The 14,576-nt window shown below is 42.0% G+C and overlaps 1 protein-coding gene across 5 annotated transcripts in view; it reads left to right on the top strand.

Moving 5' to 3' along the window:
* RUNX2 (RUNX family transcription factor 2) overlaps positions 1–14,576 on the top strand; it is a 233,639-nt gene that overhangs the window by 94,978 nt on the left and 124,085 nt on the right. For all 5 annotated transcript variants that reach the window (XM_066637208.1, XM_066637293.1, XM_066637523.1 and 2 more), the window contains exon 3: positions 8,002–8,158. In XM_066637208.1, coding sequence (XP_066493305.1) covers positions 8,002–8,158 — 157 coding nt within the window. The remainder of the gene's footprint in view (positions 1–8,001; positions 8,159–14,576) is intronic.

Raw genomic sequence — 14,576 nt, 5'->3', positions numbered from 1 at the left:
GTTCGTTGTTGTTGGCATCCTTCAGTCTCGGAAGACTATGGTATAGCACTCTGAATGGTGGTTCTGGAACAGAGTGTCCTCTCCAGTGCGCGAAGCCTGGGTGAAGTAGATATGGAGGATAGACTGTTTCCCATGCAGCAAATCCTCCCTCTCCACGTTGCTGAAATGGTCCAATGGAAAGGCAGAAGCCAATACGGTTGGTTCCAGCGGCGTCACAGGAGTTGCCAGAACGTGACTGTGCTCAGCCGCGAACTGCCTCAGGGACTCCGGCTCTGGATTTTGCCTCAAGGTTGAGTCCTGAAGCCTTTTCCATAACTGGATGTAGCCACAAGGCAGTGAAGGTTTGGGATCAGAGTTTTCCTTCTCTCAGATGAGCTGCCTTCCCAGCCTGACGAGTCCCATCTACCCGGTGGCTGTTTAGTCGCCTCTTACAACAAGTACAGCCAAACTGAGGGCCTATTCTTATCCCCAGCCCCCAAGGGATAGCTGTTCATGTATAAAGGAATGTGGCACAGTGGGCCTGAAACCAACTCCTTCAATCACATTCCCATGAATCATTTTATATATTGGGACTGAACTGTGACATCCAGCATTTGACCCACTGGTAATATTTCTTTTAGGGGTGATAATTGTGTTTTCATAAAGATGGTACATCCAATCCTTAAATCACTTGCCCCAGTGTAGCTTATTTGAGTCAGTAAGACTTTTCCAAACTAAATGGTTGAAGAGCAGTAGAATTATTAGCATACCAAATCTGTAAACTTGTTGCTGACCTTGATGATACTAATAGTAGCTAAAAGATTTTAAGATAACAACAGCAGGAGAAAAAAAAATATGTATGAAGTCGTAAAGCTCTGTTCAGTAGCTCTGCAGTAGTCTGTCAGCATTTCCACCTAAACCCCTGTTTTCAGGGTTTATAACTCAGCTGGTTTAAATAGCTTCAAGCTGAAATTTGGCATATAAATTGTAAGCGCAGATGTCTTTTTTTTTTAAATAAAAGTGTACTGCAAATCAGTTACTCTGCTTTAAGTTAAAAGGAGGCATTACATTTAAAAGAAAAAAGTCTTAAATGCACTTTTGGCAATAGTTAGGTAAGAGAAGTTCTTTTTAAGACGGGATTTTAAAGTAATTAAATTGCATGTGGATGTTGCTTTTGATAAAAGTGTTTTTCAATAGATGCTGTTACAATTTGTGTCTTAAAAGAGCTTTTTAGCATTTATCTAGAGAACTCATTCTTGCTGATGCAGTGTATTGCTGCCCAATGATATAATGTAGTACACCGACTTCACAGTTGTAGCTTAGCTTCGTTCTTCACATTGAGCATTTCATGTCTCATTGTAATGAGTCTGGGTAAACATTGCTAAGGGCCCAATCCTATCCAATTTTCCAGTGCTGGTGCTGCTGTGCCTATGGGGTATGCACTATCATGTGTAGCGGATGCAGTCACAGAGGCCTCCTTAAAGTATGGGAACATTTGTTCCCTTACCTCAGGGCTGCATGGTTGCACTGGTGCTGGAAAGTTGGATAGGATTGGGCCCTCAGTCAGCTAAAAATTGCTTTTCAAATTTGAAAACTTGAAGAAGTTTTAGAAGATTACCAGTCTTCTTATAATGGATTCCTCATCCTGACCCTTGATGTAAAACTTCTGAATTCTTTTTTTTAGTGTTGGGGAACACAGACCTTGGTTCCTTTTGAAGGATTATGTAGTTTAGCAGTTTGCTTAGCAGCCATTTTTCAGAACTGATTAAATATTGCCTCATTTGAAATAGTTACAAAATTGACAGCTTCTTTGTTTCTAGAATTTTCGTACCACGTATTGGCCTGACACATATTCTAGAAGCTGAGTGCTCACTTTCATCTATTTCTTTATTCTTTAAAAAAAAACTTCTTCTAAAGTTTGTGAGTGAGTTTGTGAGTGAGTTTGGAGACGATTGGTATTTGAGGATATTTATCAGCTTTCAGACATGACTATGTTGGGCACATGTAAGGCAAAATTTTGAAAAGGCTGAAAGTTGCCTAGCGTTTATGAAATTGAGGGCCCAATTCTATCCAACTTTCCAGCACCAATGCAGCCATGCCAACAGGGTGTGTGCTGCATCCTGCAGTGGGGGGAATAGTCACGGAGGCCTCCTCAGAATAAGGGAATGTTTGTTCCCTTACCTAGGGACTGCATTATAACGGCACTGGCACAGGAAAGTTGGATAGGATTGGACCCTAGAGCTGCAGTCCTTTACAGAATTACCTGAGAGTAAGTCCTATGAATTTGCCATCTCTGAGTAGACACAGCGGATTATGCTGTAAATGGATTAGATGTTGAATTAAATATAATGCATTTTTCTAGGTTTTGGACTTTTTGTTCAAAGCTTATCTAGAACAAAATTGCTCCATTGCACATGAATGATGGATTTTGGGTCAAATTTTAAAATATTAGTCAAAATGTTATATCTGTACCTTAGGCTCTGGTTTTAAATCTGGTTTATTTTCCTTAAACAATTTTTTGCTGAATTGCAAAATTGTATTACCTGGTGTATTTTTAATCATAAGCCTATTGAGAATACAGTTTTTTAAGTGGGGCCCAAATCCAGGATTTTGGTGGGCAGCCCAGTCCTAACCAAATTGCCTGTGGTGTGATGCAGAGGTGCCAAAATGGCCACCTCTGTATCCAGTGCAGGCAACAAAGCTGCTAGAGGTCTTCCTGAGGTAAGGCAACATTTGTCCCCTTGCCCCAGAGAAAGCCCCAGCAGTTGCTATGGGGCTACAGGGCTTGCACCAGCAAAATTGCTAGCCCAGACCCAAGCAGCCTTGTGTTGGCAGATAGAGCCTGGGAGGGGCGATAGAATCCAGCGGGAGCCTCTGTCACTGTCCTTGCCCCCTCCTAGGCATGGTCCCACCACCTCTGCCATGTCATCACTGTCTCCTGCCCTGTTACACACCCTCCTCTCCCTCCCACACCCCACTTGGTGCTGCATTAACCCCCCTCACTGGTGCCGGTGCTTCTCCTGCCGACCCATGTTACCACTCTGCCATCGCGAAGTGCTTTCCAGCACTTTTGTAACAGCTGTCCCTAGGGCAGCAAGAGCTAGACTGGTGCTGTGGCCCTGGAGGATGTCCAGTTTTGTACATCCAAATCAGGGGTGGGCAAACTTCGACCTGGGTTCCATTTGTGGCCCTTGGGATCTCCAATTCGGCCCACAGGAAATCCTCATTCACCAATGAGCCTCTGGCCTGTTGGAGACTGTTGGAGCCTGCGCTGGCCCAAGATTGCTGATTGCAACCTCCAGATGCAAGCTGTGGGCCAAGTTAGAGCAAGTCCCTTTATAGTCTCCATGTGTTTTCTGCTTTTCCTTGGGCATTATTTTAACCCCCCATTGCCTCTGAACAACTTATGTCTCCTTGTGTTTTTGGCTTGGTTCGTATGTTTTCACTGTGCAAGAGGTGTGCGGTAAACAGTTCATAGTTCTAATGTGCCTGTTTTATAGTTCTCATGTGTATTATAAATAAGCTCAGTAAAATTCATTCATTTATATAAGTTCCATCTCTAATGTATTCATTTATGTAAATTTGTTTAAATTTATTCAAATTTGAAATGTAAATTAAATCTATTTTCTGGCCCCCAACACAGTGTCAGAGAGATGATGTGGCCGTCCTATCAAAATGTTTGCCCACCCTTGATCTAAACATTAATCTGCTTTGAGGTTGGCAGCATAGAGCTGTTGGATAGCTTTGGGGCAGAGCTATGCTTGGCCAGCAGAAAACAGATTCACTAGTTACTAGTACTTTCTATTACTGTGTTCAACACAATGCCATACTTTCCAGCATTTCACTGATGACGTCCACTTCTCTGCATGAAGCTGGGGGCAGTGTTTTGGCCAGCTAAAACCATCTTATACTGATTTAAACCACTGGATCATCGAGCTCAGTATTGTCTGCATAGACTGGCAGTAGTGCTCTAGGGTTTCCACCCTATCTGGAGATGCCAGGGATTGAAGCTGGTACCTATAGCATTTAAAGCCTGTGCTTTTCCACTAAGTTACAGCCCTTCCTTGCATGTCAGTACAGTTCCATCTCAGATGGGCTCCAAATAGGAAGTGGGATCTAAGAGTAGCTCCAGATGACAAAAGCAGTGAGACAAGCCACATACTACAAGGAAATCAAATATATGTAATATGTATAAAGACACTATATTACATTTATACCATTTAGAGGACACTGGTGGATACTGGTACAGCTAAGGGATCCTGAGGCGCAGCAATAAATGACTAGGCCAAGATCAGTCAGTGAAACCATGCTGTAAAATTCTTAAGCAAAAATAACAATGTTAATAACACAGTGCCTTAGAGCCTTTGCAGAGTACTTGTCCATTGCTGTTAAACAACTGCAGTCCTTCCCTTAAGGCTTGAGAAGCAGGCTGAACACATTGATAGCACATATCCTACACAGATTAAAGCCCTAGCAACACTCTTTACAAATTAAGCATGGATTCCACCTCCATTGCCAGCAAACTACAACAAAATTATACATAATTCTGTTCTATGCAACAGCCTACTCCTCGTTTTTCCACCATCCGACTACTCTCCTCTAAAACAAGAATATACTTAAAAGCAACTATGTTTTTATAGGTAGTGCCTACTTGCCTTTTCTCCCCACCCCACTTACTTTGTACCAAGACCTCACCAGGATTCAGCCCAATAGTCTGTTTTCCATACTAGGACCATGTCCTGGAACCTGGGAGGAAAACCAGCTTGGAGCATGTGCAGGGGGTACTTTTTTCCAGATCAGTTAATTACAGCAGTCCTCTCCTTCTCACATATTTAGAGCAAGCTGTACCTTAGCACACGCTTAGACAGCATTTTCATTAGCAGAGCTGAGCCCACAATCCTTCTTCCCCCCCTTAAAAAAACCAGTTCCCAATTTCCTCTGTGTCCCGTCCCCCCCGCAATTCCACAGCAAAAAATATGTCTTTTTTCTTATTAACAGGTTTCCTGTATAGTGGAAGAAAGTCCTTCTTAAAATGTTCAATCTGAGTTTTATCAATACAGTTGGTGTACTGTGTGATGAAGCTTACCAAAACTCTTTCTGCTCCCCATCCCTCTCTCCATACTTTCATCACAGCTTCCAGAAGTGGGCTTGGGAGAAGGAAATAGTACTAGCCTAAAGTAAAAGCATCTAATTTGCATTTATGACTTTGGGGATCAAAATCAATAGGGAAAAAATTCAGAGGGGAAAAAAACAATAAGCAAATGCCTTTAAAATAATTCATTTTATGACAGTTTATTGGCTTGCCTGAGATCACATAACTAGAAGTTATGTGACAATTATAGTTTTTGGCATTCCTATAACTAAGTGGGTGGTAAAAATACAGAGTGTGTGTGTGTGCTTGCACATGGTAGGCATATGATTTATTATATCTATGCAGGGCTTCAGCTTTAGAGGCCAAAGGTATGTATATAATGCAAAGAAAGAGAGTGTAGTTGCTTCATGAAAATTGGGATGTTGGGAAGGTGAAGTTTTCCCCAGCCAGGACTCTGAAAGATGTGGTTGTTCCTGCTGAATCAGGGCAGTCAGAGGGCATGCTGCTGGAATTAACTAGGATCCCCAGTTATGTCTGAAGCAGGACTTTAACTGTATACACCATGTGACTAAAATTATTTATGTTTGACAAAGACTCACTGAAGTGGATGGTGTTTGCATGTTGCCCTCCCTTGTTGAGAATACAGGTATAACCTAATTATCAACAGGTTTTTTACCTGCAATTTTATCTCAACGTGATGAGAAGGGCCCTTTAAATTAAAGGGAAAAATCATTTAACAATAGTCTCCTTAATGCAAGAGAGGGCAGCTGACAATCCATCAATCATTCTCTCTCCAGGCATTTAGAATAGCTATACTCCAAGGCAGTGCTTCTCAAACTTTTAGCACCAGGACCCACTTTTTAGAATGAGAATCTGTCAGGGTCCACCAGAAGTGATGTCATGATCAGAAGTGACGACATCTATTAGGAAATTTTTAACAATTCTAGGCTGCAGTCCTTCCCACCCTTACCTAGGATAAGTTCCATTTACTATCATTGTTAAAAGCATATATATACATAGTAGTCTGTTAAAAGTACTGATGTGTAACATTTCCCCAATGCAGTCACATACTATGGTAGCATCAAGTCTAATAGGTATATTAAAAATAAAATATTGAAATGAATGGGGACCCACCTGAAATTGGTTCATGATCCACCTAGTGGGTCTCCAACCCACAGTTTGATAAACATTGCTCCAAGGCAAGTGACCCCTCCCTTCCCCTGGAGCACATAAAAGAATGATAATCATTTTGCATTCTTTTTGCTCTGGGTGAAAGGAGGGGTCACTTGCCTGAAATGAAACCTTTCTGAGCGCCTGGAGGGAGACTGATTGATGGATTGTCTGCCTAATGACTCTGTGTTACATCACAAAGGTCAGCAAGGCTGTTTTTAAATCACCTAGCAAAGGGACTTTGTTTTTTAAATGGATTTGCTTTAATTTGATTTTTGCCATTCACATGAGTTCTGGGAAGGAACCCTTGTGAATAAGAGATTCAAACTGTACATGTTTGGTTTTGTTTAGCATTGTTTTGTTTAGCATTGTTTTTAAAAGTACTGTACAATTTTTAATTATATACCTATACATCCCTTTCAAATGTAATGGTTCTGAAGTGGTTTATGATAGTAATCAAACTAAAATTTAAAATAATATTATTAACTACAGCACAAATTAATTTAAAATTACAGTGACTAATTGCAAAAATGAGGAAAAGAGGAGATAAACTTAGGCATAGTGTCAAAGTTCCAAAATTGTCATGTAAAAATCAGGCAGCAAAAGCACAATGAAATTAATGTATATGTACTCTGCTCTGGGGAGGGAGGGGGCCAAAGAGAGAGGAAAGTTAGCAGCTTAAGGGCCACCATAAAAAGGTCCCAATCATTGCTGAGGAAAACAAAGTCCCTAGCTGGGTCATGGAGTTGGGCCACATTTTGTGGGAAACTGCCAACTTAAAAGGTATTTACAGTTTTAATGATCAAAAATAGAACTTTTTATTGGGTCCAGAAATAGACTGGTAACCAAGGATTGTCACTTTAGAACAGGTATGTTTGTGGAAATTCCCATTAATAAATGGGCATAGTACATTCTGTACTAGCTGAACAGCCCCACATAAAGTACATTATATAACGTAAACAGAGCATGAATGACAGTGGTCCAATTATTGTTTTTCAGCAGTGGTTACAGCTATGTACCAATCTCCACTGATGAAAAGCTGGCTTGATCCAAGGCTTTCCTGTACCTGAGACAGTTCATCTCCTTCCCATCTCATTCTGGTGTGTGTGGGCACTAATATACACACACGAATATGCACACATGCACCTCGCATGGGTGGTTTCTTCCTTCTGATTCCCCAAGCTGATAGGGTGATCAGGCATCTATCCTCCACACACTTCCTCCTTAGAGTGTGTGGGAAGAGGCAGTGGCAGCAGGTCAGTGACATGTGGTGAGGTTCAAGACTGGGGAGGCAGACCTGGAAATATGACATCATATTGCAAGGCATTCAGGGAGCTACCCCAGTGCCTCCAAAATCACAGCAGAAGCTGAGCTGTCATTGCCACTGCTCAAGTCTCTAGAGAGTCAATCATCATGTCATAAATGTTCTTCATATAAATACATCCAACTTTGTAATTAACTATGCTACTGAACACCAACCAATTTGTTATCCTATTTTACAAAGAAGGGTAACCTTAAAGTTTTCTATAATGATTTTATTGTTTCCACAATGATGTTGGTAACATAAAGAGAAACCCTCCCTATTAAATCATGGAAAACAAAAACCATTAGATTTACCTTGGTTGATGTGACCCTATCTTCAGTATTTTGTATCTGCTTGATGACAGAATGGCAGAGTGCAAAACCTCTTCTGGTCCCTGCTTTTGAGATTGAGAACCAAATAATTCTAAGAGGCTGTTGTTTTATTTTTGCTATTGCAGGTGGTGGCTTTAGGAGAAGTCCCCGATGGGACAGTGGTCACAGTGATGGCTGGGAACGATGAAAATTATTCGGCAGAGCTGAGAAATGCCTCTGCTGTTATGAAGAACCAAGTGGCACGATTTAATGACCTGAGATTCGTGGGCAGAAGTGGAAGAGGTAGATGGTTACATTATGCATATCTTAAAATAGACTAACGGACTATGTTCGTATTCAAGTGTTCATGTTGTGCATTCAGTGAGTACTCATAGGGGAGTGTGGCAAATTCTGCCCAAATCCTCATGTTTTCATTGAGCACCCAAAGAACTGTATGGGTAGGGTTTCCATTCAGGCTTTAATTGAATATATGGTGTAAATGCTTGAATTGATCTGAAGTCTAGGCTTAAAACAGTCTAGGCTTAAATCTGTTTTATATGATATGGATATATATGTCTCTTATATCCATAAGGAGATACAGATAACCATTAATAAAATATCCTCAGCTTTGTATGTATGGAATAAAACAGGGAGAGAAGTTCTGTACTTTCCAAGTTGTTGTCCTCCTTGTACAGGAAGTATTTTTCCTGACTACTTATATTTTTCTTGTTTTTATGAAATTGAATTTTGGGAAAAAATATCTATACAAGAACTACTTTCTAATGTTGTTAGCCCCAGCAAATTCTGGGGAGAGGGAGCATGAAGAAGTTTCTGGTTTGGTTTACAGGGAGTCCCTGTTATAAGTCTCCCAGTTACACATTTCACTGCATTTAAGTCCTCAACTTTTTGAGGAACTAGATGAGAAAATCCCTTGCACTTACATCCTTTGCTGGTATAGTCTGCCTATCTTCTTAGTCCTCTGAGCTCAGAAAGGGACATCCCCAGTGTTTAGACTTTGCCAATACTTGGCCTGTATTCTCTTCTTTCTCCTCCCCACACCCTCCAAACTCTTAAAGCAGCCATTTTCAACCTTTTTCAGCTCATGACACACTGACAAGGCACTAAAATTGTCAAGGCACACTACACTTTTTTACTTACATTAAATTACTACATTACAATTAATCTTAAATTAATAAAATTAATACAGTTAAATCATTACATGACAAAAAAGTCACAAAGAAGCTAAGAAAGGGAAGTATATGTGGTTTCTGAAAAGGAGGAAAAAATGTTTTGAAGTCATTGAAAATATTGAAAAATGTTGGGAAGAGGCGAGAGAAGTACCAATTGCCTGCTTGTGTATTTGAGAAAGAAAGAGTGCAACCAAAATCCCAATCCTATGCATGCCTGCTCAGAAGTAAGCCCCATTACAATCAATGGGGCTTACTCCCAGGAAAGTGTGGATGGGATAGCAGTCCCAGAGCTCAATCCTATGCATGCCTGCTCAGAAGTAAGCCCCATTACAGTCAATGGGGCTTACTCCCAGGAAAGTGTGGAGAGGATTGTGGCCCAGCGCCCTTCCTCTAAAAGCCCCAAAGTTGCAGGGAGGGTTGCTTTGGTGAGTTGAAGGCAAACTGGCAAGGAAAAGGGACTTTCAAGGACCCTTATCAGTCAGCCAGTCCTTAGGTTGGGGGCCTCAGCAGACCTGCTTGCTGTGTACCTGCTTGCCCGCTTCTGGCTCCCTCTTCTCACTCACTCCGCAGCTCCCACCTCCTGGCTCCTCCGGGCTTCTCTGGGTGGGCAATCAGCACGCAAGCAGGCAACAACCGCCTTCTGCCCAACCCTATGCATGTCTACTCAGAAGTAAGCCCCATAATAGCCAGTGGGGCTTACTCCCAGGAAAGTGAGGGTCAGGTTGCAGCCTGAGTCATGCGCAGTAGCTGCCTGCCTCAAAGCAGCAGCTTCTCTCGCAGGTGGGATGCTGCTGGCTCCCTCCTCTGACCCCTTGGCACACCTGAGGCAGCCTCCAGGCACGCCACTGTGCTGAAAACCGCTGTCTTAAAGAGACATTACCTTACCTTTCTCCCTCTGAGACCAACATTCCCTTTGTAGACTTTAGAAGAAACTGCAGTAAGGAAACTCAATGCTAAGGGAGAGAGGTAAGTAAAACGGGGTGGGTAAACAGGAACAGTTGGAGAATATGCTTTTAGAATAGTGTAGATCTTACCAAGATTTTAGAGAACTCAAAAAAAAAAAAAGAAGAAGAAAAAAGAGGAACAAGCCTTTTCATTACATGTCATGTTTGAGAAGGAGGGCTCAGCCCATCTGTATAATTATATTTTATGCAAGATGGCTTAAAGGCTCACCTTGTGTGTTTGATTCAGTGCTTTTTGAAATGTGGAAAGCCATTGTAGGTGTCAGTCAACTTTGGATTAGGTTCCATAAATAGTACGCTTGCTAAGTTAGAGAAAGTCAAGTATTGTTTACTTTAAATTGGAGCGAATATGACTTTTCTAGTTCCCAGAAGATTCAGCTCTGAAATTGCCTTTGCTGCTCTGAAGAGCTTGCTGTAGTCTGAAATCTAGAATATGCTATACAAATCTAGCCTCCAATCATAGGAAGCTTTTGTAGCAATACTGAAAATAATTTCCTTTTAAAAATCTTGTAGTTGATTCAGAATTGAAATTAATGCCACAAACAAAGGGGACCCTTCTTTAAAAATGCAGAAATCTGCACAGCAACGGTATGTTTTTGGTTATGCAAAGTTTAATCAGGCCTCAATATTTTAAAATAGTCCCTCTTATCAATTGCGGCAACATCATTATGCTATGACATGGGTCAAAATCAAAGTTCTGATAACTAAGAGACTTGCACCCCAAATTCTGTGGCTTTCTATGGAAAGCTAGCAGGACAGAACTGGAAACTGGAAAATTCTACCCTTCTCTCTAAAGTAGTGATTCCCAAACTTTCCAGTGCTGCCCACACCTTGTTCTCTGTGGTGAGTCATGATGCTAGTGACTGGAATGACTTACTGGGAGCCTCTGCACACCACGCCTGGGTTGCTCTGACCCACTCTAATGGCCTCCACAGGCCTCAGAATGGCCCTCAGGAACATCTGGAACCAACTCTGGGTCAAACTGGAAATTGCTCCCTAAACCAGAAGTCACTTCTGCGTGCTTCTGTGGGCCGTTCTGAGACCTGCAGAAGCTAAGAGTGTGGGTCTCAGGCCAGCATGACCAAAAAGTGACTTCTGGAGCTCCCAGTAAGTCATTCTAGCAGGCAGTGTCACTGTGAAGGCTTTCAGAATGGTTCCTGTTTGAAGCTAAACTGGCTCAAAAGCGAGACGGAGGGCCCACCTTGCAACCCACTACACGTGACCCACTGGTGGGTTTTGATCCATACTTGGGAAATGCTGCTCTAGAAGCAAGGGAAATCCCTCAAAAAAACTGGCTTCTAACTTGCGCCAGCTAGTCTCACCTTAGGATAAGCATTCCCCCTATGTTGTGTGGCCACGCAACTGTAATGGAGGCTTTGTGCAACTTTCCTCTTGGTGCTCTGGAGAAATCTAGTGATTATCTAGCAATAATCTAGTGAGAATGATGATGTGAGAATGATGATGTACTCTGGAGCTGCCCCCGTGCAGCCACAGTAGGGCTCTGCCCACTGGGGGTGGTTTAGAGGGAACACTGCTTAAGATGGGACACAAGGCTTTGATTGCAGATGTACTCTGCTCTTGGAGATGTATTCCTAGAGGATAGCACAGCATAGTCTCTGGCCCCTTCATTGAAGCAGCAGTGCATATTATTGCTTCAGCACAATAGCTGGAATCAGCACCAGAGCATTAGTACCTTGATCCTGATCCTCTGTTGTCTTCAGCATTGAACTTAGAGCGTAGGTGAAAATTTTAAATCTACCACCTCATTTTGGATGATATACACCAATGTATCTGTTTGGATTGGATACACCAATCCAAAACACAAATCATGGTATCCTTGGATATGTAATGAACACAAATGTAATTCTGAAATCAAAAGGCAGCATTGTTGCATTGTGAGTATGGGACAAAGTCAAATACTTCCGCAATGTTTTGTCAGGTAGGGGAATTGTTGTCATCATAGTCATTTTCAAAAAAGTGATTCAGCAGGAGCTGTTCCCAGTGAAAGGTTTTCACTTTAGGAACATGGCCAATAGTACTGTCTATGCTTTAAAAATTTATTTCAGTTAATAAAAAACACATCACGAGTGCAAGGAATTAGATATAAAATAAATGAATTCACTGCCAAAGAAAATATGGTGTGAACCTCACATACTATTTATCTTTTTTAAAAAAGTTTTAAAGTTAAATTTCTGTTTTGCCATTCTGTGGATCGATTAAATGTGAAAGCTCCTTGGCATCTGTTCCGAGATTGTCTACAGCAGAAGTACAGTAGTTATTTTCCTTAACTAGTGCTGAAAAATGACAGAAATATGTAGCACTTGCATGCTCTGAATTGCATTTGAAATCTATGATATATTCTTCATTACCTACTGATTAATAAAAAAGTGAGTACACTGTACAAGTGTCCCACACCCTGTGCAAGTGTCCCACGGATGAGAAGTTTTCTCTGATCAGTATGAGTAAAATCTACAAAAAGTGATAGTGTACTCTCAACATATTTACTTAAGAAACTTCAAAGGAAAACAAAGGGTGCATGTGCACAGTTTTATTATATTGGCTTTCCAAGTTTTGGCTAGTTTCCCAAATAGCAATTTTTATATTTAAAAAAAAAAGAAAGAGGAAAAAAAAGACAGACTTAACTGCTTGCAGACTTTTCACGCATGGAAGATGAAGAAAGCTTCTTCTGATGAAGTGTAATTATGTCCAAACAGAGCTGACCCCCTCCTCTGATATTTCTTATGATCTTAACGGAAGAAAGTAGGGTTTTCTCTTTGAAGCAGCCTGGATTTGGTGTTGGATCTGAAATGCTAGCTCCATTCTGCTGCCAGAGGCAGGATGGAGAAATTGGTCCAGACTTGTCTTCCAGACACAGAGCAGAGAGCAAGAAAGAAAAAAGTTATCATTAATGATGGATTTTATGACAGTGCTTAAAATAGCAGAGGATACAGTAGTAGCAAACGGGAGTGCGTACACTTTACACATAGCAAACATTTTCTTGGCTGTGTATAACGTTATTCAGTTGGCTTGTGCTGTTCTTGAGACTGAATGCTGGTACAATATAAAACATACGCATTAAAAATGCAAATAAAAAATAAAACATCTGCTAGAACACCATAACTAGTTAAAAGCTTTGCTCTGGCCACCAAAAGTCACCCTAAGTAATCTTCTTGCGATAGATCCAAAAGAGAACCAGGTGCTGGCAAGACTCCGAGGAAAGGGAGCTATACAGCTGTAGGAGAGCCCTCAAGGCACCTGTCCTGGCACCCTTGTTTCTCAGACAATTCAAGAATGGAATATCTGAAAGGGCATTCCCCATAGATCAGGGCAGTGGTTCTCAACCCTCATGTAGAGTTTGAGCTGCTCTATGTGTTTGCGGGGGCAGGGGGATGGTGACGACACAATCCCCAGGTTTTACTCGCCTCCACCAGTGCTGACCTCCAGGGGTTTGTGGGGTCCTGCGGAGCCCTCTGCAGGGCTCCCTGTGTCTCAGAATGTTTAAAAATAGCAATTGTGACCCACTTCTGGCTTGCAGTTGCAAAGCCCCTTTGTCACTAGTGGCAGTGCAGTCCTGAGGATTGCATCCCCACCATCTCCCTACCCCTTAAGGAGGCAGACACAGGGCTTCCCAGGCTGGTGGGTCATGACTTTGGATCAGGGGTTCTTGAGTTGGATGGGTTTTGGGGGGAGGGTCCATGAACCAGAAGCCAAACAAATTGTATGTGCAGAGGTGTAACGCCTAGTACTCAGGGCAGTGACTTCATGATGTCATGTGACATTGTGTCATGTGACATCACTTCCACGTTCTTCCTGGAGTTGGGGCGCTCACTGCAGTGGCTTTGTGCCTCCCGTTCCTTCTGTTGTGGAGGCTCTCCCTGAAGGAGCATCAGATATTGTGCATTACATTAGACCACAGGGGAAGAGCCATTGTCTAAGGAGTACACTGAACAGTATTTTCCTGGCTTAATGATATAGTTTAAAACTAGCAATATGGGACATTTCTGGAAGCAAGTGAAGATGCTGGCACACAAATTTAGATAGAGAGCACACATTTTTGCTAATGGAAATCAATTATCCACACCTTACTTTATGTCTTTCTACACTGCTTTTGGATTTCTTTGTTTCTTTAAATAGAGCTTTTACCTGTTGCTGTATCCATTCGCCCATGTTTCCTTTGTTTACCATGGTCTCATCAGCCTTGAATATCTGAATGCTCCACTACTGTCAGATGAAATCTTCTTTAGCGTATTGTCTAATCTAGCCTTGCAAATAGTTAGAGAGGCCTGCCCAACAGTTCACATTCTCTCTTCTATTGGCACTTGCTTTTCTAACCACCCACTTCTTTTTCTGTTGCTTCTATAGCAACAGCTGGGCTGGCCCTTTAAAGGACAGCAGTGGTGGCAGGAGAAAGTGCAAACAGGCAGGCAGTAGTAGAAAGTTGGGTGGGGAACAGCAGGTTCAGTATGCCTCTCATTTGGTCGCTAGGGGACCGCTTCCAAAGGAGGTGCTGGATGGGAAGATGCACCTATGATCTAATCAGTTCACGTGGTGCTTCATGTATGCAGGTAC

The sequence above is a fragment of the Tiliqua scincoides genome, chromosome 1 (assembly GCF_035046505.1).
Source record: "Tiliqua scincoides isolate rTilSci1 chromosome 1, rTilSci1.hap2, whole genome shotgun sequence".
In the NCBI taxonomy this organism is placed as follows: Eukaryota; Metazoa; Chordata; class Lepidosauria; order Squamata; family Scincidae; genus Tiliqua; species Tiliqua scincoides.
This window is presented reverse-complemented; position numbering and strand designations above follow the sequence as displayed.